General features: G+C 41.3%; 1 protein-coding gene and 1 long non-coding RNA gene across 3 annotated transcripts; both read left to right on the forward strand.

The window, feature by feature from the left end:
• Positions 1 to 2032: 2032 nt before the first annotated feature.
• On the forward strand, positions 2033 to 5805 carry LOC120427190 (uncharacterized). Of its 2 annotated transcripts, XM_039592054.1 has the most exons (5): positions 2033 to 3248; positions 4341 to 4609; positions 4671 to 4895; positions 5023 to 5136; positions 5224 to 5805. In XM_039592054.1, the coding sequence occupies exons 2-5, from the start codon at positions 4475 to 4477 to the stop codon at positions 5296 to 5298; spliced, it is 549 nt and encodes a 182-aa protein (XP_039447988.1). In that variant the 5' UTR covers positions 2033 to 3248; positions 4341 to 4474; the 3' UTR covers positions 5299 to 5805. The 2 variants fall into 2 exon arrangements, with proteins under 2 accessions (XP_039447988.1, XP_039447990.1); XM_039592056.1 differs by lacking the exon at positions 5023 to 5136.
• A 149-nt stretch (positions 5806 to 5954) lies between these two features.
• On the forward strand, positions 5955 to 8496 carry LOC128093062 (uncharacterized). Its single transcript, XR_008212203.1, has 3 exons — positions 5955 to 7787; positions 7853 to 7983; positions 8265 to 8496. It is a non-coding gene; the product is annotated as an uncharacterized LOC128093062 (long non-coding RNA).
• Positions 8497 to 20421: the final 11925 nt, after the last annotated feature.

A 20421-nucleotide genomic window follows, 5' to 3' on the forward strand; every position in this document is an offset into this window, starting at 1 on the left:
TGCCAGTTTTGGACGCGGTTTCGTCCTTTTTCCCCGAAAAACAGGACCTTTTGCTGCCGGAGCTGGTTGAAATTAGTCAAACGTCGCCCGCCAGTGCAGCAGCAGGAGGACAAACGGGGAGACTCCTGCCGAGGAGGTCGAAAGCAAGTCAACTTGAGGAAGGATTGATAAACGTTTGGCCTAGTCCTACACTTCTGTGGAATCCCCGATGTCCTTTCCAGTGTAATAGAACCATCTTTAGAGTGGTGGCTGTATGGCTCCAACTGCCTCAAGAAGCACACGGCTACTTCCACTGTGGTCATTTTAAAAAAAGAAACGGAAATTCGATGTGTACTCGTTTGATTTCTTAATATGGAAAATTGAAACACATTATTTTAAGATTTATTTATTTATTCTTACGATTTCACAATTGTATAGTTTGCATTCAGTGGGCCTCAGTGTGGTTGCAAAGAAAGTGAACACTTTTTATCGACTGTTCAGGACGGTGGGTGCCGGATGTTGAACTGGTTGTTGTCTCGTTCGCCTCCAATAGTCATTGCTCTTCCAGGGACAGACCAAATGCAGCTTAAACTGGTCAAAGAACTTGGCCTTTTCACGCACCTGTGACCTAATTTCGGAGAGTTTTTCCTATTCCTCCAGGTTGAGGTGGTACACTGGTTACTACTGGCGGGACATACCTCACAACGGACCGTTGCAACCGAGGCGTCATTTGTAACTGCCGACGGTGAACTTGGCCACGCGGCAAGTTTACATAAAAGCATCTTGGACTGTAAAGCCCTTTTCCGGCATCAGTTCCAGGACACTTCCACAACAGGATAAGGCCACACTCTGTGATACGGCCGCTGCAATTGCGACGCTCGTGAACTCCGTTTTTTTTCATTATTTTGGGTATAACTGCAGGGAAAAGGGTATAACGAGATCAGGGATTCCTTCCAGATAGTACCGGAACCGGCCTTTTCCGCCGGATTGCCGAGAAAGCTTACCTTCTGGTGTTTTTTTTTGTACATCGGCTTCCAGATGATGAAGACATGGTGAAGTTTTGCATTCAAAACAAACAAACCCCTAGCAACGACACACAAACTTCTTCCAAACACAAGGTTGATCTATGTAGGTGGGATTGATGAAAAGCAACCGGAGTAACTCGGAGTAACATTGAGAAACTCTCGTTACTCTGGGCAAAATTGAGGAACTCTTTTGCTCACTGAAATGCCCTTGGCGAGCGACCTCACTTGATTGAGGCCGGAAATTGAATTTACTTCCCGTTTGAAAAACACACACTCACACATACACTCTCAAACACACGTGTTCGAGCATCATCAGCATATTGACATGTGAGAGTGTGTGTGTTTATGATGTACGTTTAGGCTTCTGGTTAACTTTCCACTTTGCAACGCAAATATAGGTATCCCTAGGCAGGAAGGAAGGGCGAAAAGCTTGAATTTGATTCAAATCTTGGACAAACAGTCACAGTCTCTTGTTTTTGTAAGCAGGGAAGTTTTTTTGAAGTCTCAATGTTAAATAATAGGATGACTTTGTTTATGATATGAAAATCTTCATAGTTGTTAAATGGCATTAAAGATTTGATTCCAAACATTGTATTCAACAGTTCAAAAAAATAAAACCATCCACATTAACGACCCCCGGGTCTTTTGTGGTCTCTATTGCAAGTTTCTGCTCGAACCTAGGAGTCCGAAGGCTTGAATGGGGAGAGCACCCAAACCACTTTCTACTCCAATGAACCTTCCACCCCAGTGTTTGAACTGACGACCTTTGGATTGCGAGTCCAACCGCCGCCAGCGATTCCACCGGAGTAGGCTTGGTTTGGTGTGTTGTTTGTACTTATGGCATGGAGACGACTCCTACACCTGGAATGACTTAACGGCCTAACAACCAAGGCCGGGACCGACATTTTACTTCCTCGTCCGATGGAAGGTTGGAGCAGATTGGAATCGAACCCAGAATCATCCGCTTACAAAGCGGACAGCGTAACCATTCGGCCACGCACTGCTCAACAGTTGTAATTAGCTTAAAAAACAGATTATTTTCATGTAGTTCTTTGTTTGAACACGCATACATTCATGTAACTATTTGCATAGGTTTTTGACAGTCAACTTATTCTGCCAATGATCTGAAGAAGAGAGATTCCATCATAGTCATCACCCCTTCATCGTCTGTGCAACTACAGCGTTCAGTACTTTGTGATCAGGGTATTAATTTCACTCCTCTTCACTTTTTCTTGGTGTCTTCTAGTCAGACCTATAACTACAAGAGCCAGTACTAATTAAGTAGAAAGCTGGAGCTGCTTTGGCGCAGACCCATTCCTTACTAATGATGAGAGCTTTGCTCTGTTAATCCTCAAACTAATCCCAAAGGACGTGATGGAGAGAAAAAGTGCCACGCCTTAGGTCTGGATAGGGCAACGGGTCAATGCAGGTATGGTAATAGGATGAACTTTATGCTATTAAAACTTTCACTTGCATTCAACCGGAGAAGACTTGAATGAATGAACCTAAAAATAATTGGATTAATTCACGCGTTGCCGTTTCCAGAGCTTGTACAGATGTTTGATGAAGTGAAAAACTCAAATATAATAAGACACAGTCAATATCTCATTCGAGATTTTGGATCTCCGAAGATCCCACGGAACCGGATCCCGAGCTTCCAACAGCGTAGTTGCTCACAGGCATTGCGGCCGGCGTCGGTGTACGGTCTCCGCGAAGCTCCCGGAAACTCATGTCCGTGCCGTCGCGGCTTGAGATTTTGGAAGATTCATTGATTGTTTCAATATAATTTGAATTCACCAAAATTATCCATCTCATTGTAACTGCTGCCCCCTGATTTCCACAAACTTCTAGCGGTACTGTAATCCACTTTTGGAAGAGAAACAACACGTGGTTTCTTTGCAAATCTCTTTCGACCGCTTTTATTTTACAGCGATGTTAACCGTACAAGGTTTGCGAACGGAATGATTTATTTTCTGCTTCTCCCTTCTCCCCTTCTCAGTGCGCGCTTTTTGTTTGAACGAAGTTGCCATTGCATTTTTCGCCGTTGGCGTTTGACAACGCCGGCGGGGTTCGCCAAATCGCAGCAACCAGTGCTGCCGTTTGTCGTGATTTTTCATTTCACGCTTGAAGATCTTCGAAATTAGACGCGGTGGCGGACATTCTCTGCCTCGGCTGCGAAGCTGAAACTTCTTCAAGACTTGTAATTTCATCAAGCCCTGAAGGTTCCGGAAGTTGTCTCAGCTGGTAAGGCGTGTACTTGCACACATCTCACAATGTACAATCTCATCTCTATTTCAAAATTTTAGGGGTCATCGATGCCAGCTGCGCGGGCGTGAACATCTCCTTTAACACACCGCGTAGGTACTCGAGGTACCCCTCACGGCCGAGTTCTTGGTGTCGTTTCAATGATATCCCCATGCGGATATCGTCCCATGGTCAACGTCGTACCATCTCCATCAAGTCTTCCATTTCGCGCGCCTCCGCCCTGTATGTTGTTGGCCGGATGACATGGTCCGGGGAATCGACATCGTGAGACGAGATGCCGTAGGACGGGCCGGCGCGAGGCTGGGTGGCGCGAGACTGGGTGGCGATATCAGGGTATCTGCTTCGCTCCAGGGATTCCAACCTTTCTTCGAGGGAGATGACGTAGGACGGGCCGGCGCGAGACTGGGTGGCGAGATCGGGGTATCTGCTTCGCTCCAGAGCTTCCAACCTTTCTTCGAGGGCTTCTAGCTTTATCTCAACCGCCGTCAGCCGCGGATCAAGTTCAGTCGTGTTCTGTCGACAGAACACGACTGGGCAACATGCAGCAAAATTTGGTTGAACTTGATCCGCTGTTGACGGCGGTTGGAATAAAGCTAGAAGCCCTCGAAGAAAGGTTGCAAGCCCTGGAGCGAAGCAGATACCCCGATCTCGCCACCCAGTCTCGCGCCGGCCCGTCCTACGTCATCTCCCTCGAAGAAAGGTTGGAATCCCTGGAGCGAAGCAGAAACCCTGATATCGCCACCCAGTCTCGCGCCACCCAGCCTCGCGCCTTCCCGTCCTACGGCATCTCGTCTTACGATATCGATTCCCCGGCCCATGTCACCCGGCCAACAACATACAGGGCGGAGGCGCGCGAAATTGAAGACTTGATGGAGATGGTACGACGTTGGCCGTGGGACGATATCCGCATGGGGATATCATTGAAACGGCACCAAGAACTTGGCCGTAAGGGGTACCTCGAGTACCTACGCGGTGTGTTAAAGGAGATGTTCACGCCCGCGCAGTTGGCAACGATGACCCCTAAAATTTTGAAATAAAGATGAGATTGCACATTGTGAGATGAGTTTTCAGGAGCTGCACGGATACAGTACACTGACGCAGGACGCCATGCCTGGACGTCTGCAGCACGTGAGCAACTACGCCATCGTAAGCTCAGGATCCGATTCGGCGGGTTCCGGTACGTTGGCGCGGGACGCCATGCCTGGATGAATGCAGCACGCGAGCAACTACAAGCCGTTACAAGCCGAGGCGACCCGGAGATGAGTATCATCGGAATTACAAGCTGCAATACTACAGCTTCGACGGAACAGCTTAACACGTCGTCCGGCTCGCAAAAAAGGGTAGGCTTAGGGTTAATCAAAAAAATATGATTTTATGTGTTAAACAAATCATATATTTTAGATTCGATACGCTGGAGACGTCACAGACTTGGATAACATCAGTCCCCAAGAGGCGAAGGCAGTGCTTCCCAAATTCCATAAGCAACTACACGATGCTCTGAAACGGAACAGACGCCTGAAGCAGCAAAATTATCGCTTGAAGAAGAAGTTGAACAAGCTGGAGACAATTACAAACGAGTTGAAGCGACAGAACATCATTTCGACTCAGGGAGCAATTTTGATGAAGGTAATTAATTCAGAATGGCCTAATATTTTCGTATTTTATATCACATGAACAACATTTTGTGTTTTACAGTTAGCCAATTGGTCAATTCCATGCTATAATGAATGTTTCTTTTTCTTCTTCTATGTAGCAACAAAATTGCAATGAACTTCTGATAGAACTTACAAGAGGCCCAAGCGGAAACAGAAACACGGCAGTTGTCCGAACTTTTGCCACGACAGTGTTCTTCTACTCAGCAAAACAAGTATTATTTTCTCTTTTTTGGTCGCAGCACCTAGTGCTGCCAGTTTGCACAAAGTTTCATTTGAAATTAAATATTTGCGAACTGCAGTTGATTCGGGACGAAGCGACAGAACACGACTGGGCAACATGCAGCAAAATTTGTTTGAACTTGATCCGCGGCTGACGGCGGTTGAGATAAAGCTAGAAGCCCTCGAAGAAAGGTTGGAAGCCCTGGAGCGAAGCAGATACCCCGATCTCTCCACCCAGTCTCCCGCCGGCCCGTCCTACGTCATCTCCCTCGAAGAAAGGTTGGAATCCCTGGAGCGAAGCAGATACCCTGATATCGCCATCCAGTCTCGCGCCACCCATCTTCGCACCACTTAGCCTCGTGCCGGCCCGTCCTACGGCATCTCGTCACACGACATCGATTCCCCGGCCCATGTCACCCCGGCTACTACATAAGGAAGAGAAACAACACGTGGTTTCTTTGCAAAAACTCTTTCGACCGATTTTAACTGCTGGGTTTGCGGTTTTTAGTTTACAATATGTATTGAATCTCAGGATGTGATGTATTCAAATCGGATTACAGAGTACCATTCTAGCTTATCAAAATGTGAATATTGAATGCAGTTGAATGATTAGGAAGTAAAGAACTCTAATCGGATTAATTAATAAATATTTCTGAACGAACTAGCTACACCTTATTTGAGAGATGATCTTTTATTCTTTCAAAATTAGGTTTCATCAATATATTGTAGAAGGCCAGTTAGATTCCATTGTTTGAATGTAAAAAATGTTATTTCTTTTCGAATTTGCTCCATTCAAATCGTCTTGAAAGCCATGTGAAAGTAATGGCTTGGCCAGCGTAGCACAAGACTCAAACCGGGTAATCCCAGGGTCGGCAAACTACTAGGTGATTCAAGGGAGGATCGGTTACAACAGAAAAACACGGAAGGATTTCCACTTTTCAACAGCACTTTATTTGGGGTTTTGGTTCGTGTGGGTGTGGGTGTGTTGAGTGTAGGTTTTTCAGGGGCTAACATACCGTGATCCGCTCAGCTGATGGTTCGCCTCCGGCGATTGCGGGCCGGCAGAGGAGTTCGTCCAACCTCCACTCTGCGGCGGGAACTGCCCCAAGGGGGGGGGGGGGGGTATTGTTGCTACTGACGGATGCGGCGGCCCTTTGTTCTTGGCTGCGAGTCTGGTCTTCGGCGCCAGATGCAGCGTTGTTCGCCGGCCTCTTTAGGCGGCGTCGGTTCTTCCGGCTTCCGTGCCGGGATGATGGACGACCAGCGGGCGTTGCTGTTTCCGGTGGGCAGGCGTCTTCCCTCATTGGCTGATCGGCAGCCCCAGAGTCCACTGATGCGGGCATGCCGAGAGGGGACCCTCCTTTGCGGTTAAGGCCAGCGGCCTGAGGGTGATCGTCCTTGACGTTGATGGCGCGGGGAGGCGCCAGACGACGGGGGTGGTCCTATTACGGATTAGACGTGGGAAGCTACCAGCACGGGATTTACGCAACCCAGGCCGACCAATCCGAGATGGACGAGCTGCTCGCGGAAACCTCCTGGTTCCGCCGATGGGAAGGGCGATTGACGACCCTTCGCGGGAGCACGACTTGTCCACTCGGACGCCTGTTTGGAAGAGAGCGATTTTCCCCAAATCGACTTCCCTCATCAGTTTAGCCCAAGTCCATTTTCCCACCATTTCCTTTCTGACGTAAGCAAATGCGCCCGCAGGAAATTGGTGGACATCAGCCTCGCTTACACTGATACGCTTCGCCCCATCAAAACTGTTGTAGTGTAGTGTAAGTGGTATAAAATGCTGAGGCGAAGCTTCAATTATCCAGAATTGTAACCAACGGTTACACTATCCACTACCCCGGCGAAAAAAATGTGAATGCACGAAGTTCAAGAACATTTTTTTAATCGAACTGCTTTCCAAAATCATCTTCGGCACTCATCAGGTTCGTGGTCTAGCGTACGTGGTCAAGTTCTTATGTACAAGCCTCATTTTAGGCAAATATGCACATGTCCATGTGATAACCAATCACAGATTATATCACAGAGGTTTTTATCAAATCAGCCCAATAGGCAAAATAAATAAATTAAATAAATAAATAAATTAACAATTAGACATGCACTACAAATTAAAAGAATAAATTAAAATAATTCCCAAAACATTAGTAGACAACTCTATTTACAAATCGTGGCCACGATGTTCATTTTCATGAACTATTTACATTTAATCCAATTTTAGATCACATTCGATCTTATTCGGAAATTCACCACAAGGGTTCATTCCTGACGGGCAAACTGATTGACAGTCCCCGAAACGTCTCTAATCTGTCAAACGTCAGCATATCGCAATGTTTACACATGCGAACATGCAAAAGTAGTGCAAGTGAAAACGTAAAGTTTTATCGGTGAAAAGTGTTGAAAACCTGCAGAATTTTCAACGAACGTTAAGGTAAGTACAAAACAAAATACAACATAACGAAGCGCTTCTTTTATAGGGTAAGTTGACTCATTCTCGTCCATCCCAGCGGGGATTTGGACTGAGACGTGGAACATCGCTGCCAGAACGAACTTTTTGGACAAAAAGTCGCCTGCAGGAGTCCACTAATGGTCTTTGGGATACCGTGCTAGCCATCTTGTCGCGCAAGATGAGCTACAGGTAAGACAAAATAGTGTACACTTTAAAATGTTTGATCACTAATGGATCGTAAAACAAATTTTTAGGCCTTTGCAATTCTCGGGAGATCCCCTCACCACAACACCACCAGCCGCGCTCGGACCGAGGGAAACGACGTTTTTAACCCCTTGATCGTCCGCGAACTGGCCCGTTGGGCTATGGATTCCCGATTTACCTGGTGAGTAGTTTAGGTTCGTTACAGCACCAAGGTTTATGGTGAGTAGTTTAGGTTCATTACAGCACCAATGTTTATGCCATCTTGCAACTCTCATCCCTTTTCACGAAGGTGGGATTCTCCACCCACACTTCTTTAGGGGAGAGTGGCTAAGATCAACACACAAAAACACACACTAATCCTACTAACAAATTAAAACCAACAGACGGCTAATTTTATCAGATCACGGTGTTCTAATTACTTTATTCTTTCAACTAATATTTCTCTTTTATTTTTCTTTCCAGGTACTCTCAACGTTTCGGAATGACTGCTGGGATATCGTGGTAATCCAGACCGGCTGACTTGGTCCAGGGAAGATGGGACAACGCCGCAATAAACCCCTAGCACCCAAGTCGGTGCCGATCTTGGCCACCGATTTCCTTAGCATCTCCTACTAAGTTTAAGTTCTAGAATTAAGAAAATTTAAAAAGAAATTAGTTAAAATAAAGCTTTTGGGTCGGGGCTTTCCCCTATTTGGTTGCTTGTCCTCAATTAAGAAAGAAACAAGACTTTTCAGGTACCTATCACCTACCAGGGATGACGTCACTTGTCATATGGCTGGGTCACGGGTGAATCACAGGTGAAATTGTTGATTCAGGATCGCCTCACAGGACTTACTTATTGCCTAAGTTCTTGGCTTCATCCAACAGGTAAGATTTGACTAGATTCAGGTGCAAATGTCTCTCCAGGGATGACATCACATCAACAGTCTGGGTCTATGACAAAATGTGGGTTCAATCAGGTACAAAAATCACAAATAATTTTCAACTCTGCCGGCGGTCTCTAATCACCCGCGCGGAGCAGACTGACGACCTGCTCGGGGTCGTTATTTAATTATCCCTAACACTTCGGCTGGAGCTATTCAATTTTGTCGAACTCGACGATCGACACCGCTGCTGCTGTGCAGAAAGTACGGCTTTTTCACTCCTCCGTTTTGCTCTTCACTTTCTGTCTATTGTGTGTGCTAAGAGATCTGTGTGTTGTGTTGTCAATCAATTTCATCGTCAAGTCCGAACACAAAAGGGACGAGACGGAATAAATAACAATAAATGCTGCTGCGTTGGCTGTCGAGTATCACACATAGGGACATTACAATTATGTACAAACAGCATAGATTTGTTAAAAGTCGCTGCTGACCAAAATCCACGAGTAGAATCGTGCCGAAAACGATTTTGGAAAGCGCGCAAGATCCTCTTTCCAACAGGACCGTAAAGGAACCGCGGATTTGTGTGCTTTTCACATAGTTTTGCACCGGGGTAGGTGGACAGTGACCAACCGAGCTTACTCGGATTCCTGCCACCTCCCGTTGGAAAAATCCTTTGATTTTTCTGCTTGACTTCACCAACCTTGATCACTTTTCGCGGATTTGAGCTGGGAGCCAATTGAAAGTAATGGCTTGGCCAGCGTAGCACAAGACTCAAACCGGGTAATCCCAGGGTCGGCAAACTACTAGGTGATTCAAGGGAGGATCGGTTACAACAGAAAAACACGGAAGGATTTCCACTTTTCAACAGCACTTTATTTGGGGTTTTTGTTCGTGTGGGTGTGGGTGTGTAAAGTGTGGGTTTTTCAGGGGCTAACATACCGTGATCCGCTCAGCTGATGGTTCGCCTCCGGCGATTGCGGGCCGGCAGAGGAGTTCGTCCAACCTCCACTCTGCGGCGGGAACTGCCCCAAGGGGGGGGGGCGATTCTTAGCGAAGCTACACCAAAATGTCACATTTTTCAATGTTCAATGTGATTTTTAATATGAAAAAAAATAAAATTTTATTATGATGCAATAATTGCAATGTGCTTTAAATGCATTTTCTTACCTTAAAAGCCAAGAATATTGACCAAATGTGGTCTGCAAGCCATTGAACGGGAGAGGAGTTTTTTCATAAATCTGCTCCTTTCGTTGTCCCGTCACGAAAATAAATGGCTGGCAAAAACTCAAATTCCAACCAATTCTTTCAGTTCATGGAGCAAAAGATTCGTTTTTTTAATTTGTGATAATGTGTAGAAGAGCAAAAGTTTTTAAAAATCAAACTGGCAAAACTGTAGCGATTTTTGTAGTGTGCCTTTTAAAAGTCCAGTTTTACGATGTTGTCCCGTCACGCTACATTTTTATTTCAGGGGAAGCACAGGTACTATATGGTTCATTCTGCATGATATTTCTTTGTAAGAAAATCATTTTTCTTTCCAAATATGTAATAACATTGGGGGGTTTCTTCTTTTATTTTGTCACTACAGCCAAAACGCTGAAAAAAAACTTGGATTTTTTTGGAAAAGGAGCCGAAGAATCGGTCAATAAAGCCTTCCCTCGATACAAACTGCACATCCGGAACGACCCCGCGGGGTGGTAGGCGACAGTCCATGAAACAGTTATTTCCCGCAAACAAAGCGATAAACAGATTTCGGCGATAAGCTCCATCGGCTGTCCTCGTCTTCGCTATAAAAACCAATAAGGAGTCTAACCCTAGACTGTACGAGACTCAATTTTTTCTTCAAGGACAAAACAAAATGTTTCGTTTTTTTTTCACTTTTGTCTAAAACGAGTTTTTGGCCAGTATTGTCACGTAGAAGCATCTGCGAGGATGGTATAAAATCGAAATAGAACCCGGTTCTATTGGGTGCAAAGGAGGATTCCTGAGCTCGGGTCGGGAAGTTTTTTATAGGGTGGCAAGCTGTGGCCGTAAAGTCAAAGATGATTGGAGCTAGATTGGAATACAATAATAATTCATTTTCCAAATTGGGTCTATTGAGGCTTGGTGGCAGTTATTATGTGTTTTGAGTACATTTTTGGACTTTGGTAACTTATGTGTTAATTCTAAAATTACATCTTTCTGAGCCTTTTGAAAAAAAAAAAAAATCCGGCTCAATACCGACCGATCCCAAGGAGATTGATGATGTACCTTCTAATATTTTTCCTCTATCTTCATGGATTCTCGCGCATACATCGCAACCAGGTAGTCTGCGACGGAACTGATTTAGTCCCGGCAGTATTTTTCTATTTTATCGTCTCTGGCGATACGTCTTGCTGATTTATGTTCTACTACTCTGGCATGCACGGTTCTGTTTCGGCACTTGAAAGTTGTCTCACCTGGTGCCAGGTGGCTTGTTAGCACATGTGACCCAGAACCGGAAACTAAGTTACAAACCACAACTATGTTTTTCACCTTGTCTGGTTAAAGAAACAGTGCAGAGTGGGGTCATTAAACATTGCAACAACGAACGTAATTCAATTTGTCTCAATTGTACAGGTGGACATCATCAAAGAGTTGCTTTCTGTCAACAAGTTTAGCTATGGGAAACTGTAGGAGGTACTAACGATGACTTGGTCAAAGTTAAACAACTCAACTCAACAACGCTACTTCAACAATGTCAGAGTCTCAGAGTCAGAGTTTTGTCTCATTAAAATTTAACATTGAGTAACATTTAGAGTTGAAAAAATAACTAATTTTTGAATAATGATTAAGGGAAATAAGGGCACATTTTGGTCTCTATTATTTGCCTAAGTAAAACCAAAATTTGTCAGTCCGGTGTTGTTTACCCCTGTTCGGGAAATCTAACAAAATCAAAATTACTCTGTTCTATAATTCAGGATAGTTTGAAGAAAGTATTTTTATTTGTTATTGCTACATTTAAATTAAATTACCCAGAACTTCCACAAACTTATTTGTATTTCCAGCCAAATTGAAGTCAAGCCCTTATTGGTTAGTAACACTATTTGCGAGCCCATAAAAGGCAGATGCGCTCTTCCACTTACCACACCTCAACATGGGGGTATTATTTTGCGGCTTACTGGAAGCTTTTACGCTCCGATTGGGTTTGCACAGTCGATGCACCAAATGGGATCAACTCCCGTAAAGCCAGGCATTCCAGGAATTGAATTACCGATAGCACCACGATAAAAGCTTTTATCACCCCGCCTGCGCGGAAATAAAAATAAAGCGCAAAAAGCACCCGTCCACCTTCACTTCGCCTTCCACTGTTTTACTTTGCGTCGTTATCGTCCTATGTTGTCACATGTCAATTTTGTGCCAAATTGCGTTAAGAACGCCATTTTGTGTTTGATCTTCACAGATCCCCTAAATTAGATTTCAATTCTGAGATCAGTTTGACACACGTGCATGCCCAATAGCCTGTCCCATTTTGAGGTCATGTCGAGGAATTTCAGGTGCTCACTTCTTAAATGATAGATTATGATGTTAGGAACAATGTTTTCTTAGACAAGAAAAAATAATAAAATACTTTATCGCACCCCCTAGTCAATTTACTGAAAAAAGTCACTTTTTTGAACAAATTTTCTAAAATCGCTTGGAATCAATACAAAAACTGTTTCGATCAGGTGTGTATTATCTTCAAACGATAGGTTTTTGTCCATAGATTAAGATTCACTATCAATATTGGACCAAAATTTAAGTTTTTGGACTCTCCCAGGCGGATTTGTGTTGAAAAAATCGCATTTTTTCGAAACTTTTTTCAGAAATGTTCATTTAATTTAGGGTAGCCTATTTTTCCCAGTGAAACCAATACATGCAACTTGTAGGAAATTTCATGGCGAACATTTTTCCGTCTGAGAAAATGCAATTTCGACACTCCAGAGCCGAGATATTTGAGTTTTATTGAGGAAAAAAGTGCCAATTTTCAAAATTTCTCAGAATTCAGAAGCAAGGCCTACTAATTACACGATGTAGCAAGCATATGTCTCAAAGGTCAGGGTATGCTTTTTCATAGTAATTTTGGCCGCTGAATCCGAATCTGAAATCAAATTTCGTGTAAACAGTGATGTTTTGGAGCTACACCCTTTTGGAATGTTATTTGCGTGTTTGAGAGGCAGTTTTTGTAAATATTGATCGGTTTGTTCTAGAGGTCGTATCGAGGTGCTCCGATTTGGATGAAACTTTCAGCGTTTGTTTGTCTATATATGAGATGAACTCATGCCAAATATGAGCCCTCTACGACAAAGGGAAGTGGGGCAAAACGGGCATTGAAGTTTGAATTTTCTGAGGATTTCAAATATGACAAAAGTGAGACTAAAAAGTGCCGCTATGGATGCCTACAGGACAATAACTAACGTTGTAAAATGTTTGTTATAGAAAAATCGAAAAACTATGAGAAAAACTGTGATTGGCCAAAAAGTTATTACCGTAGGCTTATAGTTCATGAAATTCCCTAACTTTTGAACTAAAAGAGTATGGGTGTTGGAGGCTGTTGCAAAAAGATATTGAGGTTTAAAAAAAACCACTTTAACAGTAATTTGCAAAAGCTATGAGAAAAAGTTAAACCAACCCCGGATGTCTATGGCCCATTTTAAAGTGCTTCAAAAGACCTTTCGAATGCATCTAAGAGAGTGGGAATTGATGAAGTTTTACTAAAATGTGAGCAATTTAATTTTAAGATTTTTTATGTTTTTTACCCCACTCCCCTTTGTCGTAGAGGGCTCATATTTGGCATGAGTTCATCTCATGTATAGACAAACAAACGCTGAAAGTTTCATCCAAATCGGAGCACCTCGATACGACCTCTAGAACAAACCGATCAATATTTACAAAAACTGCCTCTCAAACACGCAAATAACATTCTAAAAGGGTGTAGCTCCAAAACATCACTGTTTACACGAAATTTGATTTCAGATTCGGATTCAGCGACCAAAATTACTATAAGAAAGCATACCCTGACCTTTGCGACACATGCTTGCAACATCGTGTAATTAGTAGGCCTTGCTTCTGAATTCTGAGAAATTTTGAAAATTGGCACTTTTTTCCTCACTAAAACTCAAATATCTCGGCTCTGGAGTGTCAAAATTGCATTTTCTCAGAGGGAAAAATGTTCACCATGAAATTTCCTACAAGCTGCATGTATTGGTTTTACTGGGAAAAATAGGCTACCCTAAATTAAATGAGCATTTCTGAAAAAAGTTTCGAAAAAATGCGATTTTTTCGACATAAATCCGCCTGGAAGAATCCAAAAACTTAGGTTTTGGTCCAATATTGATAGTGAATCTTAATATATGGACAAAAACCTATCGTTTGAAGATAATACTCACCAGATCTAACTAGTTTTTATAATGATTCCAAGCGATTTTAGAAAATTTGTTCAAAAAGGTGACATTTTTCAGTAAATCGACTAGGGGGTGCGAGAAAGTATTTTATTATTTTTTCTTGTCTAAGAAAACATTGTTCCTAACATCATAATCTATCATTTAAGAAGTGAGCACCTGAAATTCCTCGACATGACCTCAAAATGGGACAGGCTAATGCCCAACTATCGTAAACATTTTTAATTATAACTCGGGACTCCGGCAACCAAATTCAACTAAATTTCGGGACAGTGCACAGAACGGACAGCCAAAACAAAACGAGTGTGTTATTGTCTGGATTGCGTTCTGTAGTTTTGTTTATACAAGGTCAAACATTAAATCGCCTTTATTATCGAAACGTCAAAAAGCGACGTGCGACAAGATAGCACGATACCGTCGTTTTGATCTCGAGCTGTTGGTAGTTAAAATGGTTGTAGGGCAACGTTACTGTAAACGTTGAAAAACATAGTAAAAAATGTATAAATTTGGAAGGTGTAATCTTGAAGGTTGAATATTACCTTTTTTATGATGTAATTTTACATCAATTTAGAATAAAAAAGTGACATTACCCAAGTAAAGTGGCAAAATTATACATTTTCAGAGGTAAAATTACACATTTTTCTGACATAAAAGATGTACTCCTTCCCAGATGTAATATTATCATGATTTTTTTACTGTGTATCTAATTTTGTTTTAAGAAAATCATGATCATCTGATCATTGGTAATTAGAAGAAAAAGTAATAACATCCCCAAAACTAAGTACAAAAATTTATATTAAACATATCTTATGAGAGAGTAAGGCAATAACAACTCGAGGTATGGACTTGGATATGTCTTATGGGAAAATTTAGACTAATTTTATCAAGTACATTATTTTGGACATGAAATGTGGTCTTTATACCAAAATTGCATTAAAAAGTGAAACATTTTAAAGTTGATTTTTATAATTATAAACATACCCCTCTAAGGAAATCAACATTTTTTTTCGAAAATTTTCTAAGTGTCCCAATTTACTATCATTTTTTTTTGCTAAATATGGAACAGAACTATGGAAAATTTTTGTCCATGAAAAGTGGTATTTGTACCAAAACTTTTTTTATAAATGAAAAATTTGAAAGTTGATGTTTTCAATTATTGATATTAGTATATTCTTTTAATTATTGCTAGATCAATAATTAAAATCACCAGCTTGGTCGAAAATATTGTGCATAACGATTTTTTTATCGCTTGAATTTTCAAACTTTCAAACACTTCGATATTTTTGGACTCTGTGATTTTTATTTTCAAATGTTGAAAAATTTTGTAAGCCGTAAACAAATTTTTACTGATTTTATTCAGCACTTGATTTTTTTTTTGATATTTAATTGCAACCAAGCAATAATGTGATTTTTTTAATTGGGTCCTAAAATGAAGCTTAGATTGCTGATATTTTTGTTTACAGCGATAAAGCTCATTTCTCTGAGTAAAACGACCCTTTGTACGACCACAAACAGATTAAAATGGATTTTTAAATCAATTTTGAAAAATTAACCTCGCGGTCCTTCTTGACAGAAAAGCTCCTACTTGACAGCTCGTTCCAAGGGGACCATAGTTGATGCATCGAAAAAATGTTGTCTTGTCAATTTTTTTTGCATTAAAATGAAAAAAAGTGATCAGAAATGGTTTTTAATCGTGTTTTTTACCGTTGCACATAAAAATTGACATTGGGCTTTAGTACCCAATTAGTTAATATTGTACGATCAGTACCTTGCTGGACTCGGTCGTTGGAAACGACCGTCGGCTCAACGACCGACGAAATAGGCGGCGGGCCAGATGCGGGCATAAAAATGTCAAAACCTCTCCCCCCCCTCACTTCGTCTCACCATCCAGCTGCGCTTTGTTGACAAACAAACGGAGCACGCGGTCGCATGATGGCGGCATCGAGTCAGAATTAGGGGGTATCATGTGGTTAAAAATGTAACTTAACAATTATTCCTAATGTCTGAGAACTGATTAAAAATCAAAATTTTAATCCATAATTTTTCTATAAATTGAACTTTTTCACTTCAATTGGGAACCCCTAGGTCTATCCACGACCGTTTCCAATGACCGTGAGAAGGTGCCAGAAAATCCAGCTACCAGCTAAATCCACAATAATAACAAATCAATTTCAAAATCATTTATTTACTAGCGCAAAAAAACATACCAAATTGAGTTATCGGGAAGATTTTTTTTTCTGTTATCGGATTTTCTTGTAATAATTTTATATAACAGAATGAATTATTTTCCAAACAAATCCCTTTTATTATTATGTGTTATTATATCAGCTACTCTGGGTGTTTTATTAACAAGTTCTGGCCTCCTGACAATAACAGAACTTGAACTTTTCCAGATATTTTCACCTGCTCGGGTAGCAACCCTACTGAAAAAAAATCCGAAGAATTTTGCGGGAAAATGGTCAAATTTTCACTTTTCTAAACTTTTCTTTATAAAATCCAGGTTTTGCGCTAACAAACTATTTTGACAGCTTCAAAAGCCGCTTTTCTTTACTAATCTAAGATCTAAGACTAATCATGAGAAGGTGAAATTATTGATAACAGGAAGACATTCCGAGGAAGAGATCCTTCAAGCAAGAGAGAATGTCGAGTAGCCTGTCCCATTTTGAGATCATGTCGAGGAATTTCAGGTGCTCACTTTTTAAATGATAGTTTATGATGTTAGGAACAATGTTTTCTTAGACAAGAAAAAATAATAAAATACTTTCTCGCACCCCCTAGGCGATTTACTGAAAAAATACACTTTTTTGATCAAATTTTCTAAAATCGCTTGGAATCAATACAAAAACTGATTCGATTTGGTGAGTATTATCTTCAAACGATAGGTTTTTGTCCATAGATTAAGATGCACTATCAATATTGGCCCAAAACCTAAGTTTTTTGACTCTCCCAGGCGGATTTATGTCGAAAAAATCGCATTTTTTCGAAACTTTTTTCAGAAATGCTCATTTAATTTAGGGTAGCCTATTTTTCCTAGTAAAACCAATAGATGCAGCTTGTAGGAAATTTCATGGCGAACATTTTTCCCTCTGAGAAAATGCAATTTTGACACTCCAGAGCCGCGATATTTGAGTTTTAGTGAGAAAAAAAGTGCCAATTTTCAAAATTTCTCAGAATTCAGAAGCAAGGCCTACTAATTACACGATGTTGCAAGCATGTGTCGCAAAGGTCAGGGTATGCATTCTTATAATAATTTTGGCCGCTGAATCCGAATCTGAAATCAAATTTCGTGTAAACAGTGATGTTTTTTAGCTACACCCTTTTGGAATGTTATTTGCGTGTTTAAATCGCTGCAATTCAAATAGCTTGCAAGTTCGGTCATTCTTTTCTCGGTTTTCGTTCCATTTTGATTGTTATTTTACTCACAGATCTGTTAAATGTTTTTTACGTTTTGATTATCTTAGGCAATTCGAAAAATCGCATATTGTTATTTGGTGGGGGCTTAGGGACTATCCATAAACCACGTGGACACTTTTTTTCAAATCGCAGACCCCCTCCCCCCCAATTTCCATACAAAACAAATCTTTTTGATATGAAGCTTGGATAATCGCTGAACCCCTCCCCCGCCTCCCCCCCCCCCTATCAAAGTGTCCACATGGTTTATGAATGGTCCCTTACTAGAATTAAGGATTGATTAATAAATAGAGAAAACTAAAAATTCTAAAGCATGTTTGATGGTTGTTACATATATTTTTTTATGAAAAATGTTCGAAAATGTCTTCTAGAACTAATTTTAATACAATTTTCCAAACAAATTTATTCAAATGCAGCCACTTTTCCTAAAATTTTCTCTGGTATTCTTTTTTTTATAAATCCATATTAGCTTAAGCCCCCGCCAAATTGTAATTGTAATTGTAATTTTATTGAAACGATATCCTGTTAGTTTACACTGTATATCAGGGCAAGGAGGTAAAAATATTCGATTTCCGAATTGCTAAACACATTGTTAAAACATAATCAGAACGTAAAAAACATTACACATAAAGAGTTCTGTGAGTAAAATAACAATCAAAGTGGTACGAAAACCGAGAAAAGTATGACCGAACTTGCAAGCTATTTGAATTGCAGCGATTTAAACACGCAAATAACATTCCAAAAGGGTGTAGCTCCAAAACATCACTGTTTACACGAAATTTGATTTCAGATTCGGATTCAGCGGCCAAAATTACTATAAGAATGCATACCCTCACCTTTGCGACACATGCTTGCAACATCGTGTAATTAGTAGGCCTTGCTTCTGAATTCTGAGAAATTTTGACAATTGGCACTTTTTTTCTCACCTAAACTCAAATATCTCGGCTCTGGAGTGTCGAAATTGCATTTTCTCAGAGGGAAAAATGTTCGCCATGAAATTTCCTACAAGCTGCATGTATTGGTTTTACTGGGAAAAATAGGCTACCCTAAATTAAATGAGCATTTCTGAAAAAAGTTTCGAAAAAATGCGATTTTTTCGACATAAATCCGCCTGGGAGAGTCAAAAAACTCAGGTTTTGGGCCAATATTGATAGTGCATCTTAATCTTTGGACAAAATCCTATCGTTTGAAGATAATACTCACCAGATCGAATCAGTTTTTGTATTGATTCCAAGCGATTTTAGAAAATTTGATCAAAAAAGTGTATTTTTTCAGTAAATCGCCTAGGGGGTGCGAGAAAGTATTTTATTATTTTTTCTTGTCTAAGAAAACATTGTTCCTAACATCATAATCTATCATTTAAGAAGTGAGCACCTGAAATTCCTCGACATGACCTCAAAATGGGACAGGCTAATGTCGAGGAATGAAGAGAATTGAGGTATGCAGTTTAAAGGGAGAAATAATGTTGAGTTCGAAAAGATCAACTACCAGAGAGTCGACTGTAGTAGATTTTGCTTTAGAACTGTAAAAAGACTAGTTTTGTTTAAAATTTGCAAAGCTTATAAAAAATCTCTAATACACAATAAATTTACGGAGACGCATGGCATTTTAAACCAGCAAAAAAGTGAAAAACCATGCGGCCCCATGTTTAGATAATCTAATTCAAAATCAGTTTCAAAATACTCACCGAGTTATTGCAGGCCTCAAAATGCATCAGCGAGGGGTAATCCTGCGGAACATGCTTCAAATTAATATCGAAATCCTTCCCCACGACGACCACTCGGGCCAGTTTGTTGCGCTACGTTAACGCGAGCTAATCAGGTTAGGGGAAGATTGATTGCGGTCACTCTCAATTATCTGACTAGAATAACGATTATGTGTTTGGCAATGATTGGAACTAATCACACCTTCGTGCACTGTTGTAGGATTAACATGTTGCGTGCTAAATTGATGAGTGGATTAGGGTTTTGCACTAATTTGGCACGTGGATGACTGGTGGTGTTGTTTGTGTGTAAAATCGAATCATGTTGAAGGATTCAAACACAAAGAGAAATCACAAAGTATGTAACTTAAAAAAAAAAGGTGCAGGTGGTTATGTTCTACATGACCAATATGACAAAGAACTTTGTACAAAACTCTAAAAATCATGCTATTTTTATTTATATTTTTTAATTCTTTGCCTATTTATTTAATCCTGAATAACTAATTCTAATTAAATTCATTCAAACAATGGCACCGGTAGAACCTTCCCTCAGGGCCATGGCTACTCCGGGTGTGGCAAATCCTGTCAAAATGGCCATTTTCATCACCAGTATAAAAAACCATGAATTTTGATACCCATATTGCCCCAAGTCGAATGGTTCAATAAATGTCCCCCGGTAGAACCTTCCCTCAGGGCCATGGCCACTCCGAGTGTGGCCAATCCTGTCAAAATGGCCATTTTTATCACCAGTATTAAAAACCATGAATTTTGATACCCATATTGCCCCAAGTCGTATGGTTCGATAAATGTCCCCCCGGTAAAACCTTCCTTCAGGGCCATGGCCACTCCGGGTGTGGCCTATCCTGTCAAAATGGCCATTTTCATCACCAGTATCAAAAACCATGAATTTTGATACCCATATTGCCCCAAGTCGTAAAAAAAAAACGAAACTATTGGCACTACGCCCCCCGGGGCATGGCCTTCCTCTAACGTGGGATTTCTGCTCCAGCGCCTCTGACGAGACAGGAGAAACCGGGACCGACGTTTTACTTCACCATCCGATAGAAGCTCAGTGGATAAGGCGGGAATCGAACCCGCGTCTCATAGCATCATCGGGATCGGCAGCCGAAGCCGCTACCCCTGCGCCACGAGACCCACCAAGTCGTATGGTTCGATAAATGTCCCCCCGGTAGAACCTTCTCTCAGGGCCATGGCCACTCCGGGTGTGGCCAATCCTGTCAAAATGG

Source organism: Culex pipiens, chromosome 2, assembly GCF_016801865.2.
Source record: "Culex pipiens pallens isolate TS chromosome 2, TS_CPP_V2, whole genome shotgun sequence".
Taxonomy (NCBI): Eukaryota; Metazoa; Arthropoda; class Insecta; order Diptera; family Culicidae; genus Culex; species Culex pipiens.

What these genes read in the sequence shown, in the direction of transcription:
- LOC120427190 (XM_039592054.1), top strand. Translation starts at nt 4,475, where the DNA reads ATGAATGCAGCACGCGAGCAACTACAAGCCGTTACAAGCCGAGGCGAC. An exon ending in CGTCCGGCTCGCAAAAAAGG is followed by an intron (nt 4,610 to 4,670) that starts GTAGGCTTAGGG and finishes CATATATTTTAG; the next exon opens with ATTCGATACGCTGGAGACGT. An exon ending in AGGGAGCAATTTTGATGAAG is followed by an intron (nt 4,896 to 5,022) that starts GTAATTAATTCA and finishes TCTTCTATGTAG; the next exon opens with CAACAAAATTGCAATGAACT.